Genomic DNA, 15,104 nt, shown 5'->3' with positions numbered 1-15,104 from the left:
CTGGTAGGAAGAGGGGCAAAGCCCCAAAACCTAGACGAAGCAGTAATAGCTAAATCCTATGTAGCACTTTCCATGTGCCAAGCAATATTTTATGTACCTGACATACAATAATTCACCTATCTGCACAAGAACCCAGTGGAGGAGGTAAGAGGCACACACATGACTGCAAACAGGTTTATCACCAGTGCCAACGCTCTACCAACTTTTTTTTAAAAGATTTTATTTATTTATTTATTTATCTGATAGACAGAGATCACAAGTAGGCAGAGAGGCAGGGGGAGAGAGAGAGGAGGAAGCAGGCTCCCCGCCGAGCAGAGAGCCCGATGCGGGGCTCGATCCCGGGAGCCCGGGACCATGACACGAGCCAAAGGCAGAGGCTTTAACCCATTGAGCCACCCAGGCGCCCCAACACTCTACCAACTCTTAAAAAGTTGAGCTTACAACACAAATATAAGCCGTTCTGTTCCTCCTACCTAGACAACACGTGAGTGTTAAAATCACTTCCTCCAGGGGCAGAACCAGGTTCAAGTCCCGACTCTATATTGCTTAGAACAACCAATTTCTAGGGCTGTGAGAATGAAATGAAATCTTGTGTGAAAAGCATTCCACTAAAAAGTAAGTAATTTCCATGAGGGCAGATTTTTGTCCCCTGCTGTTTCTCCGTAGTCTAGAACAGGACCTGGCACATTATGGGATTAACTCTTCTACCCGCGCTCAGCATGGGGGAGGGCTGGGAGGTGGCGCCTCTCAACCCACCCAGAGTCCCTTTCGCTCTCGCTTGCCTGTAAAAGCGGCCCGGTTTTGCCTCCTCCGGGGCTGCAGACAGCGCACCATCCGGTCCAACGCTGCTTAGCAAAACTTGGACTTTCCAAAACGCCTTTCACCCCTGCTGTCTGCTCACCTCAGTGTTCTGGGCCAGTCCCAGGCTGCTTCTTGCCCTCCACAGGCAGCCCCCCACCTGCGGGACTCCTCTATCCTAACACAGAGATGTGGAGATAGATGCACAGCCCATAACGCCCCCAACACCTCAGCGCCGGGACCATGTGGGAGCTGTCACTGAGCAGCCCCAGGCCACCATTCGCGCCACGTGGATACAGCAGGTGGAAGCCCAGCCCCCGCAGCAGCCCTGCCTGGGCAGTCAGGACAGAAATCCAAGCTCCTCCCCGGGGTGTGCGGTCTACAGGAAGGTGTGGCAGGCGGCCTCCTCCCAAGACCCCTTACCTGGTCCCGGGAAGAACGCACTGAGACAACTGCCAAAAGAAGTACACTGCGTTGGAAGCCAAGGCAGTACTAAGCCCGGCCTCGGCCGGGAACCGCCCCTCGCCCCGCCTCCGCCCTGCTCCTTCCCAACCAATCACAGGCTGGGCGGTGCCCACCAGCCACGTGGGCGAGCTTTAACCATAGCCGGGTCTCCAATCAGCAGGCAGCAGGCTCCAGTCGTTCCAGCAGTCCCCCTGCGCGTGGGCGGGCACTTTGGTGCGCTTGCGCACTTTGGGAAAAGCAGAGCTGGACCCCGCCCCGTACGGCCGCTTTGCTCCTCCGCTGAGCGTGCGAGGGACGTCGGGGGCGGTGCCGCAGCAGTTGCCCCTGGTAACCGGGAGGCAGGAGGAGGAGGAGGAGGGACTCGGCGGGAGGATGGTGAGTGTGGGGGCCCGGGCCCCTCTGGAGATGGCCGGTCACCCCCGTCCCGTCCTTAGGCCCAGGGCGGGGCACTGCGCTTGAAGCCAAGGAGGGAATGGGACGGCGCTCAGCCTGCTGTCTGGGTTCTGGATTGGTTTCGGGGGGCAGCGGGGAGCCCGGAAGGTGGGCCCTTGGAAGGAGACCTGGGCCTGGGGATGAAGGCGGGGCTTGCAGCGGGTCCGAAGCTAGGGAAAGGGGCTGGAAGGTTGAGTGGCTATCCCGGTACAGAGCTGAGGCTCCATCATTATTAGGGACTGAGGCGAGGGCGGATCCGAGTAGCTGCGAAAAGCAGCCTCCGCATGCAGGCTTAGATCGTCCTAGGGAATCGGCCTTCCCGTACCGCTGGAAAGTGGGTCCACCGGGGTCCCGCCAGAAGCGGGGCGAAGGGTCAGGGCTACTGTCTTTGGATAATTTGACCAAAGGTTGCATGCATGGGAGAGGTGCATGCAGGGGAGATGGTAGCCTAGCTCTCCTCTTCCTCGAGATGTGCCTGCCTCTGGGGGGAGGGGTGTAAATCCCAGGACACAAAGAGGTACCGCTGGCACTGGGTGCCTGGTGGATTTTACGCCGTCTTGGTGTCTGCGTGGCAGGCTCACTTCTGCAGCAACGAGTTATTTGCTGAGAGTTCTGTAAACTCTGGTTGATGGTGATGACCTGTTTTCCCTTCAATACTTAATCCATATTGAAGGAGGCAAATTTGCTGCCCGGTCCTTAGTATTTGATTTCAAACCTGTTGCAACCTTTTACATATGACCACACCAGAAACAAAGATCTTAATCTCACCTTGGGATCTCCAAACTAAAAAGAATGGGACATTAATGCTGGAGTGGCTATCGATTGGGTTTTCTCTGTCAGACTTAAAGCTTCCCCAAATTGTGAATTACGATGTGTGAAATATTTGACCGTTGACACGCTGTTTCTTGTTGATTTCTGTGCAGTTAGTTGGAGGGTATTGGCATGGAATTAAGTAGTTTTAGAGCAAGTCAAAGCAAAATTGACTTTGAAGCGTTTAGAATAGGTTAGTTGGCTTACCAACTACACAGAGCCAGGCACTCAAACTTAGTCACTTCCCCACCCCGCGGTCCTTTTTGACTTTTAGAAATGTCCAACCTCCATTCATTTGTGAAGAAAAGACTAGATGTCTGCAAGGGGGGGGGGGGGGGGGGCGGGGAATGCATGCATCTTTGGTCAAATTATCCAGTGAGTAAATTTTGATAGGAAAAGAATTGATTTTACATTGTCAGATTGTTAAAGAAGTAGAATTATTTGATCTGAAGTTGCCAATCACATTTCACACTTACTACATTGCAGTTTTATTAACCTCAGGCTAAACAGATTTTTACATGTTTTCTTTTTATTAATCATTTATACATGAGCTGCCCATTTAAAGGCTAAGTTTTTCTCAACAAATGAGTACAAACATAAATATTGACACAGAAAATAACTAGAATTGGAATGAAAAAGGCATGCCAAACCAGCAGAGAATGAGATGTCATCATAAATGAGAAACGCATGAGAGTTAGCTAACTTTTCCCAGTTTGTTATCAATTAAGTGGACTGTGTAATTTCATGATTGCTTAATTTATAATTACAGGCCACAATAAATTAACCACTGCTCATGTGGCCAGTGCAAATTGACACTGTAGATAGCAAGTTGACAGTGCTACAGCACTATTGTATACAACTGTTGTGTTCATTGATCAAGACAGATTTTGTTGTTTTTTGCTTTTTCTTTTTTCCTAAAATGAACAATATGAAATTAGGGCAAATCATTCTGGATTCTTTATCTGGTTTCCCAAATACATCTTTTTTTTTTTTTAATCTCCCAAAGTGTGAGCTATTCTTAGAACTGAAAGTGGAACATAGAATTTAAACCATCAGTGGTGTGATTAAGTGTGTCACATCTGGTATCCCACCCATCCCTGTGATAACTGTACAACTGGAGACGGAGTCCCAGGTTTTTGCTTCTGCTTTTTAAACAACTTCAGCTATGACTAATATATCTTATTTCTTATTTAAAAACCCAGATGTTTTCTCTGAACTTTTGGTCAGCTATTTTAGCCCTGCCTTTTGATCTCAAGTCTTCAGTGAAATACTTGGATAACGGTAATGTTAGTGCATTAAATCATTACTATTTAACAGATGACTCCTTCATTCAGAAATTATTTATGGAGTACTTTCTACATATATGAACCTAGCGGTAGTTAGCAAGCATGTTCAGAATTTGAAGATTGTTTCTAAAATTGTGTTTTGGGGTCAGAAAATGGTCAGTGAAAAATTAAAACACAACTATGGCTTTGAGTGTGTACTATGCACTATGCTTTACATACCCCGTCTCACTTAATCTTCATAGCATTTTTTCTTAAGATATATTGTTCCTGGTTCCCGTTTTCTAGGTGCCAGGGGTGATGCATGTAAGAAAGATGAATTTAAGTGTATGAAATTCCAAAACCTATAATGGGTTTTTTTTGGTTTTGTTTTTGTTTTTTAAGTAATCTCTACCCACAATGTGGGGCTTGAACTCATGACCCAGAGATCAAGAGTCACTCAGCCAGCCAGGCACCTCCCAACCCCCAGTGTTTTTAATTAGGACTCTGGTGAGGTGGGAGCCCCACTCTTCCTGAGGAAATGCCCATGTGTTGCCCCCCTCAGGAAACATTGTATTTATTCAGTAGAGAGATGAGGAGAGAAAAGAACCTGGGGTGAGATTCTCCCTATCAAAACTATAGGAGTTCCTGAAGTTAATAAGGGCTCCCTTAGCAGCATAATTTTTTTATTAAAGAGGTAAAGATACCAAAAAAAAAAAAAAAAAGAGGTAAAGATACATGGAAGTCAGTTCCATTTAAGCTAGTTATGGGGAGTGCATGTTCTTGACAGTCGGATTACTTAATATTTAAATTCTAACTGCTCCTCAAGGCCACGTACACTTTCCATCCACCATCACATTCCTCTCTCACCCTCCACCACCCCAGTTTCTCTTAATGACCTAGTTTGTATCATTTCAGGTCAAGGTACCTTGCCTCTGCCAGTAGTTGAGTTGAAGCTGATTTGAGGGCAGAGAAAATATCTGTAGTCAATAGCACATCTATTCATAATCTGCCTGTAGAAAGTTTGTTTAGATATTTTATGACTGAGTCAGACCACTTCTGTCCACCAGGGTGCAGATAACTTAGCTGCACACATGCTGATGATAGACTTTCTACAATGAACTAAAGCTCTGATTTCTTAAATGGCCTTTAATGTCAAAGGAGTGCAAGTCCCACACAGAAATCATGTCTGTTTTGCTCACTGTTGTACATGGGGCACATTGTGGATATTTAATGTGAATGCGGGGAATGAATGAATGGGTATTTGAACCAAAAATGCACTTTAAAAATTTGTTTCCTTGTATTTATACTGCAAAACTCAGCCCCATAATAAAATTAACTTCTAATGGCTATCTCCCTTCATTTGACATTTAAAATAAAGTATGGACTCTTATGTTTAGCAACATAGACTTGCTCTGTTCTCTTTCTTCCAGCCTCTTAAATCAGCTTACTTTGTACCTTTCAGGCAGAACTCTGATATCTATAAATATCCTCTTCCCTATTTAGCAAACCCCGATAATCCTGTGATCCCCTGTCCTCGGTAGTTGGGTTAATATGATGCTGTACTGTATTTGCATCTGTCTTCCCTAGACCATGCTTCACATGCCATTTATCATTTTGATAGAAGAAAATAGTAGCTGAACTTTTCATTTCTCTGTAATTTCACTTAAAGGTAAAGCATATCAAGTCATTGTTTCCTGATAAGGAAAATCACTCATTAGAAATGTATAAGTATCATTTTTTCAAAAGATTTAAATATTTATTTAACAGACAGAGATCACAAGCAGGCAGAGAGAGAGAGGAAGGGAAGCAGGCTCCCTGCTGAGCAGAGAGCCCGATAGGGATGGGGCTCCATCCCAGGACCATGAGATCCCAGGACCATAAGATCATGACCTGAGCCAAAGGCAGAGGATTTAACCCACTGAGCCACCCAGGCGCCCCAATATAAGTATCATTTTTTGATACCTTTAGGTTAATAAAGTTCAGGTATAGCTAGAATGGTTTTCTCTTCTGTGCTTTGCTTCTCTCCTTTCAAGATGAATAGAAATTGCTTTCTCTTCGTTGTTCAATTTTCAAATATAATGAGTGTATAAAAAGTCTCAGTCTGCAGAAAGCAGTATTTTTATTTACAGATTTGTTTTAAAAGAGGAGACGTGTGAGGAAAAATCTAAAACGTTCATTTGAACCTTGAAAAGGTTTTATAAAAACAGCTTTCCTGATTTCTGCACTTGTAGATAATACATGAGAATTTTACCTGTACTGTCGTTTCATGTACTGATGTAATAAATTTTGGTTCTTTTAGAATTTTATTGGAAGAGGTAATGAGGACATCTAATCAAGAACTCAGGATGAGTAGTACAATGTGTTTTCCCTGTTCTAGCCTTTTTATATTACCAGTCCCCTGAGGATCTCAGAATTCTAATTTTAACTGCTCTGAAAGGTGGTATTATAAATGAGTGATTGCAATGTAGCTAATAGAAGCCAGGGAGACTTCTCATAAATACAGTTTAAAAAAGGAATGGTGTCAGAGTATTCAAGGCCAGATAAGATAAAAACAAGAGAAAAATGTCATGCCAAAAAAATATAAAAATAAAAAAAAAGAACTGCCTATCTTTTGGTTTGTTTGAAATCAATCACTCTTGCCTAAATCTTTTGGTATAGAATTTGTCTTTCTGTCTTAAGCTAAATCTTCCACCTTATTATGGAAAAAATTGAGGCACAGAGAGGTTAATGTAATTCTTTGCAAGTCGGTGCAAATACGGAATACTAGGAGTGGTAAACAAAGAATCTCTGAGGCAGAAAGGAATTCTTAATAATTATGCATATTTGCATATCATTGTCCAAAGACTTGGTTGTTGAGAATTATTTCACAGAATGGCTATTTGATCTTAGTGAACAGGCTGGTTTGAATTATTGCCTGGTGCAATAACGATAAAAAAATATAACCATTTTATATAATTCTAAGACTCAGCTTGAAGGAATTTCTGCTTGGGCTGGGAGATTAGATTATATGCCCTTTAAACTCTGGAATTCTTTGATTCTTGTTGTAACTCATTGGAACAAGACTATCAGCTGCAGGACAGAACAAATAACTATCTTACACAATTTTTCTTATGTTTTTAGCTAAAAAGCAAAATGGTTTATTTCTAGCCATTTAAAAAATAATAAAAACAAGAAACAAATATTATATTAAATTACTAGTCAAAAATACCCTGGTTAAATTGTGATTGTTTTTATTCTTCATGACTGACTTTGGCAATGTTCTAACCTCTCTGTTGTATCAGATTCTTCATCTGAAAAACATAATTTATACCATGCATTGGGATTTTTTTTAGATCATGATAGAGTATTTTTAATGCTGAAATCCTAAATGTAAACTGAAATAAAATCAAACAATTTTTTACGACTTTTTTTTGGTATTTTGTGTGTGTATGTGTGTAGCACTGTAAAATCTTGTGCTTACTTGGGTGATAACTGTATTAAATTCAACAGTTATTATCTAATGTCCATCTAATAAGTGCCAGGCATGGTGAGAGACCAAAGCTATAACTTCACTCTAGGAGTGAATACACTCTAGGAGAAAAATACAAAAATCAATTACCTGTAGTCTGATAGGATACGTGCTCTACTCTAAGTGTGTATAAAGGGCTTTAGGAATGTGAATTGTAGTTCACACTCCCAGAAGATTGGGGGTGACTGCTAAACTAGATTAATAGGAGGAACAGGAATAAGCCATGCTATTTATTGAGTTGCTAAATTTGCTAAAGTACTTCTGCCAAAACTTAGGAGGAGGAAGCAAATGGAATAAATGACATTGAGCTGGAAAATAATACTGTGAGCTCTCCACAACCAAGAACCTTTTTCAAGGAGATATTCTCAAGAAGATAATCTGGTATCTACTAATATCAAAGTCAGTGCCCCAAAAGTAATCTCTCTTCTTCACGGTTGTTTAAGGGCTTGCTCTCAATTTTGCGCAAATTGAAAAGTGCACCAGACCAGGAGGTGAGGATCCTTCTCCTGGGCTTGGATAATGCTGGCAAGACCACTCTTCTGAAGCAGCTTGCATCTGAAGACATCAGCCACATTACACCTACACAGGTGAGTGTTGCCCTGGCCCCAGCTGCTTGTGTGACATATGGAAAGTGATCATAGCAATATGGAAGGCAAAATGGGAAATATAGTTTTGTCCACCCTCAAGTTTTGCTACTGAGAAAATTCTATACAATTTAAAAATCATCTAAGATTTCAAAAACATATCAAGAGATTCCATAGGTATGAAGTACTTAGAGTAGTCAAATTCATAGAGACAGAAAGTAGAAAAGGGGGCTGGAGACAGAGGAGATTGGAGGGGTCTGTGCTTAATGGGCACAGAGAGTCAGTTGTAAGATGGAAAAGTTTCTGTGGATGGCTACTGGACGGTTGCACAGCAGCGTAAATGCACTTAGTACTACTGAACCCTACACTTAAAAATGGTTAAAATGGTAAATTTTATGTTATGTATATTTTACCAATTCTTAAATAAATCATTTAAATAAGCATGTATAGAGGCGCCTGGGTGGCTTAGCTGGTTAAGCGTCTGGCTTGGGCTCCGATCATGATCCTGGACTCCCAGCATCAAGCCCCACATCGGGCTCCCTGCTCAGCAGGGACTCTGCTTCTCCCTCTGCCCTTCACCCCACTCGTGCTCTCTCTCTCTCCCTCCCAACTCAAATAGAATCTTTAAAAAAAAATAAATAAGGGGCGCCTGGGTGGCTCAGTGGGTTAAGCCTCTGCCTTCGGCTCAGGTCATGATCCTGGGGTCCTGGGATCGAGCCCCGCATCGGGCTCTCTGCTCAGCAGGGAGCCTGCTTCCTCCCCTCTCTCTCTGCCTGCCTCTCTGCCTACTTGTGATATCTCCCTCTGTCAAATAAATAAAATCTTTAAAAATATATAAATAAATAAATAAGCGTATATATATTCAAGACAATTAATTCCCTCAGCTCTAAGTGATTGCTTTGAAAAAAAAATAGCTTAATCTTCTCATAATGAAATTAATATGTGCAGAAAATACAGAGAGGGGGCGTCTGGGTGGCTCAGTCCGTTAAGCAACTGCCTTTGACTCAGGTCATCATCTCAGTGTCCTGGGATCAAGCCCCACGTTGGGCTCCCTGCTCAGTGGGGAGCCTGCTTCTTCCTCCCCCACTGCCCACCCCCATGCCCCTTGCTTGTGTGTACTCGCTCTCTCAAATAAGTAAATAAAATCTTAAAAAAGAAAATACAGAGAGAATATAAAAGAAAAAACCAGGTACTATGAGAAAAACTGTTAATATTTTAGTGTATATTTTTCAGACTTAATAAATACAACTATATATTACTTTTTAATTTGAAAATCACATATATTTTTTAATCCAGCCTCTTGGCTAGGGCTAATCAGCAAAATACAAAGGAGAAGGCAACAGTGGTGCTGGCAGTGTGGAAGTTGAAAGGTAAATCCTAAGTGGAACAACCCTCCTTCTTTAGACCTCCTTCCCAGTAGGAAAGCCTGAGGAAACTTGACCTTTGACCAACCCATCGGGTTTCCTAACTAGAGGACAGCCGGGTTGGTCTTAGTCACTTTAAAGCGTTCGAGCATTAGAGGTTTTAGCAAAAGCAGAGTTTTTTAAAGCATTTCCCACCACTGTACTGTGATATGAGTTTGGTGTCAGGTTTGAATGGCTGTGCTGGTGTGTGTACTTCACAGCTTGTGAGTCTTACTGATCTGCAACTTTTTGCAGAAAAGTCATTTCAATTGCTGCCAAATGAGCAATTTTACAGCTTCTGAGCAAATTTAATGTATAGCCTAAGGAGGAGCAAATTACAGTAGTCTAGCCTAGAAGGGCTAAAAACACATATTACTGTGTCAGGATTTCTGCCAGAAAAAGAAAAGTCTAGGGTTTTTTTCTTTTTAATTGAGTATTAGCAGTAGGCTGTATCTCTTAAGAGTACCAGTAAAATGAGGGCATCCAGCACTGTGAACATAGAAATGAACTCTTAGGTAATGGACTCAAAGTTCCAATTCTAACTTTCAGGCATTATTTGGTATGTTATAGGTGACTTTGTTATTATATGGTGTCAAGTTTTCATATTTATTCTTTTTTTTAAAAGATTTTATTTATTTATTCGATAGAGAAAAAGAGATCACAAGTAGGCAGAGGGGGGTAGTAAGCAGGCTCCCTGCTGAGCAGAGAGCCCGATGCGGGGCTCGATCCCAGGACGCTGAGATCATGACCTGAGCAGAATGCCCTGGCGCCTCTTTTTTTTTTTTTTTTTTTTTTTTTTTTTTAATTTATTTGAGAGAGAGAGAGAGCAAGCATGTGTGCAGGGTGGGTGAGGGGAGAGGGCGAGAAGCTCAAACTCCCCACTGAGCACAGAGTCCAACAGGAGGCTGGATCTCATAACCCTGACTTCATGACCTGAGCCAAAATCAAGAGTCCAACGCTTAACCATTGACTGAGCCACCCAGGCACCCCTTTTTCTTGTTATTTTTAAGTAGGCTCTACACTCAGTGTGAACCCTACATGGGGCTTAAACTCATGACCCTGAGGTCAAGACCTGAGCTGAGATCAAGAGATAAATAGCTGCTTAACCAACTAAGCCACTCAGGTGCCCCCATATTTATTCTGTAAAAACAAGCCTTCAGGGTGCCTGGCTGACTCAGTCGGAAAAACATGTGACTCTTGATCTTAGGGTTGTGAGTTTGAACCCTACATTAGGTGTACAGATTACTTAAAAATAAAATCTTTAAAAACATTTTAGAAAAACAAGCTTTCGTTTGTGTTTTGTTTTATATTAGAAGAAGTAGGAGCACCTGGGTGGCTCAGTTGGTTGGGTTTCTGCCTTTGGCTCAGGTCATGATCCCAGGGTCCTGGAATTGAGCCCCCCATCAGGCTCCCTGATCAGTGAGGAGTCTGTTCCTTGCTCTCCCTCTCCCTCTGTGTATATATGCCCTCTCTGTCTAGCTCTCGCACTCTCTGTCTCAAATAAATAAATAAAATCTTAAAAAAAAAAAAAAGTATCCTTTTTTTCTATGCATGTATGTGATGGGTATATTTAAAGATTTTTCATTTTTTAAAGATTTTATTTATTTTACAGAGAGCATGAGCCGAGGTAGGAGCAGAGGGAGAGGGAGGAGAAAGAATCTTAAGCAGACTCTGCATTGAGCATGGAGCCCCAAGTGGGTGGATCTCAAGCGCCTGAGATCATGACCCCAGCCAAAACCAAGAGTCAGATGCCCAGCCAACTGAGCCACCCAGGTGCCCCTAAAAGACTTTATTTTCATTTAATCTCTACACCTGACATGGGGCTCGAACTTACAACCCTGAGATCAAGAGTCGCATACTCTACTGACTGACTCAGCCAGGCGCCCATATGATGGGTATATTTAAAATAAAAAATAAAAATGACCGGTACCTGGGTGGCTTAGTGTGTTAATAGTCTGCCTTCAGCTCAGGGCATGATCCCAGGGTGCTGGGATCAAGCCCAACTTCCAGCTCCCTGCTCAGTGGGGAGCCTGCTTCTCCCTCTCCCCTTGCCCCTCTCCCCCATGCTCTCCCTCACTCACTCTGCTCGCTCTCTCTCTCTCTCTCAAATAAATAAAATGTTGGGGCACCTGGGTGGCTCAGTGGGTTAAAGCCTCTGCCTTCGGCTCAGGTCATGATCCCAGGGTCCTGAGATTGAGCCCCGCATCAGGCTCTCTGCTCTGTGGGAGACTGCTCCCCCCACCACTCCCCGCCGGCTGCCTCTGCCTACTTGTGATCTCTGCCTGTCAAATAAATAAATAAATCCTTTTTTAAAAAAAATAAATAAATAAAATCTTTTTTTAAAAAAGTAAAATAGGGGCACTTGGGTGGCTCAGTAATCAAGCGTCTGCCTTCAGCTCAGGTCACGATCCTGGGGTCCTGGGATCGAGCCCTGCAGCAGGCTCCCTTCTCTGCGGTAAGCCTGCTCTCCCTCTCCCACTCCCCCTGCTTGTGTTCCCTCTCTCAATGTGTCTCTCTCTGTCAAGTCAATAAATAAAATCTTAAAAAAAAAAAAAGTAAAATAAAAATGACTCATAAAGAATACCGTATCTTCATTTTCACTAATATATCCTGAACATCTTTCTACATTGTTAATGTATGTAAATACTTATGTAATACCCATCTTTAAGTGCTCGCACCCATTATTACTTCCTTCGAATAATTTCTTAGATTTGTTGGTCCGATGACTTAATAGAATTTTTTTTCTTTTGATGACTTACAGAATTTTTTTGGATGACTGCAAGAATTTTAAGGCAGTTGACACATTTGTTCAAATTCCAGGAGTTACTCTTACTTATCTCCTCCTTCATTCTAGATTTGACATTATTGGCTTTGACATTTAATATTGTAGTTAAGTGTAGAATTTTTAAGCACACAAAAGTGGTTTTGTCAACGAGTCAGAATGAAGCTGCCTTTTACAAAATAAGCTTAAGCCACTTCCCGTTAGAGTTCTTCAACTTCTAATTTGTTCAGTCGTCGGCATCTTACAGGAGCTGGAGTCAGCATCGTCCCCAGGTGTCCCCTACAGTCTGTTTATCCTCAGTGGCAATTGGGTGGCAGTGTTCCTGCGCCGTCACACGGTGCCTTATCCTGCGCGAGGCAAGTAGTACTGGCAGGCCACCAGACAAGGCAGCCCTAGGCCCACTTCACTCCAGTTATCCTGGATGGAATGTCACTTGTGTGGTAGCAAGCTGTTGATTGGATTTTTCAAGTCCTGATTTCACTATATCCTTCTCAGTAAAAGATTTATTTTTTAATTATGGCTCGTGAAATGTCTTCTCTCCAAACCCCAGAGGTCTTGTTAATTTGTTTCTCTCCACACCAACTCCCAGCTCACAGTTCCACCTGCCCCTGATTTGCTCACCTTCCTCCAAGTTCCACCTTGAGTCACTGTCCTGAAAATGAACACTTTCAAGTTCATCAGAAATGCTTATGAAAGAACAGTGGCCAGTGCCTGCTTGTTTATTTGCATCACTTCCTATAAGTGAGGGCCCCACTTCAGAGTTTGAACATGCTGTTCCCGCAGGCCATCCCTTCCTCATGGGGCTAAGAGCCCAGTTACAAATCCGCTTCTCCCATAGCATCGTGACTTCAGCTCTCTCCTTTTCCTGATTAACCCATACAAACAAGTTTCTTAAAGAATCCTGTCTTCCAGACTGTAGCTCTGGCTTCTTTTTAAATTTGTAATTTATTCTGTTCTATTGAGTCTTCAGATTCAGCTTCTGTTTTTGTGTTAGTTAAATGTAATAATCTGTTAGTGTTGATTATCAGAACTGTTCTCATTCCAAGTTGTCCTCGGGTGCGTGTGTGTGCATGTGTGAACACTTATTACAGAAGGCGTCATGTTAGCCATGACATTAATATTGACTCCAAACCCAAATGTAGTAAGCATGTAGAAACACATTTCTTTCTTTCCTATCATAACAGACTATTTTCAATATTACCAGTATCACATTTGGAGAGTATCTCACAACTAATAAATAACATAGCTGTAAAATATAACTTTGTCAGAATTGTGATCTCAGGGGGCACCTGAGGGGCTTAAAGGGTTAAGCCTCTGCCTTCGGCTCAGGTCATGATGTCAGGGTACACATCAGGCTCTCTGCTCAGCAGGGAGCCTGCTTCCCCCAACCCCTGCCTGTCTCTCTGCCTACTTTTGATCTCTGTCAAATAAATAAATAAAATCTTTTTAAAAAATTATGATCTCAAAGCTTAATAAAGCTTGGTGTTTTTGCCTCTGTTTCAGGGATTTAACATCAAAAGTGTACAATCACAAGGTTTTAAACTGAATGTATGGGACATTGGTGGACAGAGAAAAATCAGACCATACTGGAGAAATTATTTTGAAAATACTGATATTCTCGTAAGTACTCCTTCTGATGTACTAATTCATAGTCTTTTCTACAGTGTGTGAGGAATATTGACACTGTAATGTTCTTTCTTGTCAGTAATTCCACTGCTGTAACTTGAGTCACTATGAATTTAGGGCAAGCAGGAGACTATGGATTATGAGAGAGAATCATCTTTGTATAGTTCGTATATGAGTTTTGCTTTTGCTCCGTACAGCCTTGTGCCCACACTCCCCTCCCCTTGACAAAATAAAGTATTAATTACCACAGTGACTTGAACATCAGAAGGGAAATCAGAAGATAATGCCACTGACTCCACCATCCCAAGGAAATCAGTAAGAGTATCCGGAAGAGGCAAGCAAGAGGGTGGAGGTTCTGGAGATAATGATGCATAAGGAATGGTTGAAAGACAGATGTTCTTCCCAGAAAAGAAACTTGGAACTGTTTTCAGTTGCTTCAGCTATGTTAAGTCAGAGAGTTGTGCCTCGCCATGAATAGTTCTAGAGGACTGGATGAGGAGCAGTCTGGGGAGCATTAGGTGGCAGTTTAACTCAGCATAAGACGTCTCCTATCACTGTCACTGTCCAGAAGTAGAAGCAGCTGCCCTGTGCATTGGGGATTGATTCACTGGTTCAGGCAGCTTTCGTTCAGGAAGGGGCCGAGACCTTAGCTCCCAGCTCACTGTCACTTTCTGGACGACTACTGTTTCGGAATTCTTGGAGATTTCACTATCCACGTACTCCATTTCTCCAATATGTAAGCCTCTCAGTTCATCCGCCCTACCTTATGTATTTTGTGTCATGATCATGGCCTAAAACCAGGGGGTCTCATAAACTTAGACAGGAAAAAAAAAAAAAAAGCACTGCATGTTATTTTCATTAAACTCTACTGGAAAGTTTGCATTTACTACAATTCTGCCCATAGACAAGGAACTGCCGTAAAGTCAGCCATATTAGTGCCTTCATTACCAATAGAAACCATCTTGCATCTCAAATAACTTCACTCCGTGCTTTTGCTTCCTATGTGTCTTTCTACTGGATCATTCTATGGGCATGCACATAGCCTGTGGCTTTTCTTGTTTAAAAACAAGAAACTCTTGCCCTGGCTGTATATCCCATCCAGATACAGTCCTATTCTTCAATTTCTTTTTATCAGCACCATGCTCTAACCAGCTGAGCTAACTGGCCATCCTCCTCAGTTTCTTTTTAAAACAAAACTGTGAATTTTCTGAGCTCTCTGTCTTCACTTCCTCCTCCTGTTCTCTCTTGAACCGTCCATTCAGACTCACCAAGAATTCCAGATTGCTAAGGTTTTCCATCGTCCTCTTACTTGACCTAGCCATGCAGTTAAGGAAGTCAGTGTTGGGGTCATTGACACATTATCTTCCACTGTTTTCCAGAATACAATTCTATCTTGGATTTTCCTCTTATCTCACTGGCTACTCTTTCTCA

At 42.6% G+C, this 15,104-nt stretch overlaps 2 protein-coding genes across 5 annotated transcripts in view; one reads left to right on the top strand and one right to left on the bottom strand.

Annotated features, from left to right (window-relative positions):
- Positions 1–15,104, bottom strand: part of SFXN2 (sideroflexin 2) — a 61,994-nt gene that overhangs the window by 28,265 nt on the left and 18,625 nt on the right. The window contains exon 1 of one of the 4 annotated variants that reach the window (XR_006821230.1): positions 1,222–1,293. The exons of 1 other annotated variant lie outside the window; for it this stretch is intronic. The gene's annotated coding sequence lies outside the window, so the exon portion shown is untranslated. Of the gene's footprint in view, positions 1–1,221; positions 1,309–15,104 lie in introns of those variants that run through there. 2 more of the 4 variants (XM_046027106.1, XM_046027108.1) reach the window with 2 other exon arrangements.
- Positions 1,452–15,104, top strand: part of ARL3 (ADP ribosylation factor like GTPase 3) — a 34,589-nt gene continuing 20,936 nt past the window's right edge. Inside the window, exons 1-3 of the mRNA XM_046027109.1 lie at positions 1,452–1,638; positions 7,722–7,865; positions 13,551–13,667. Of these exons, the coding sequence (XP_045883065.1) occupies positions 1,636–1,638; positions 7,722–7,865; positions 13,551–13,667 (264 nt within the window). The 5' untranslated portion in view covers positions 1,452–1,635. The remainder of the gene's footprint in view (positions 1,639–7,721; positions 7,866–13,550; positions 13,668–15,104) is intronic.

The sequence above is a fragment of the Meles meles genome, chromosome 13 (assembly GCF_922984935.1).
Source record: "Meles meles chromosome 13, mMelMel3.1 paternal haplotype, whole genome shotgun sequence".
Lineage (NCBI taxonomy): Eukaryota > Metazoa > Chordata > Mammalia > Carnivora > Mustelidae > Meles > Meles meles.
Note: the sequence above shows the minus strand (reverse complement) of the source record. Positions and strands in the feature narration are given on the sequence as shown.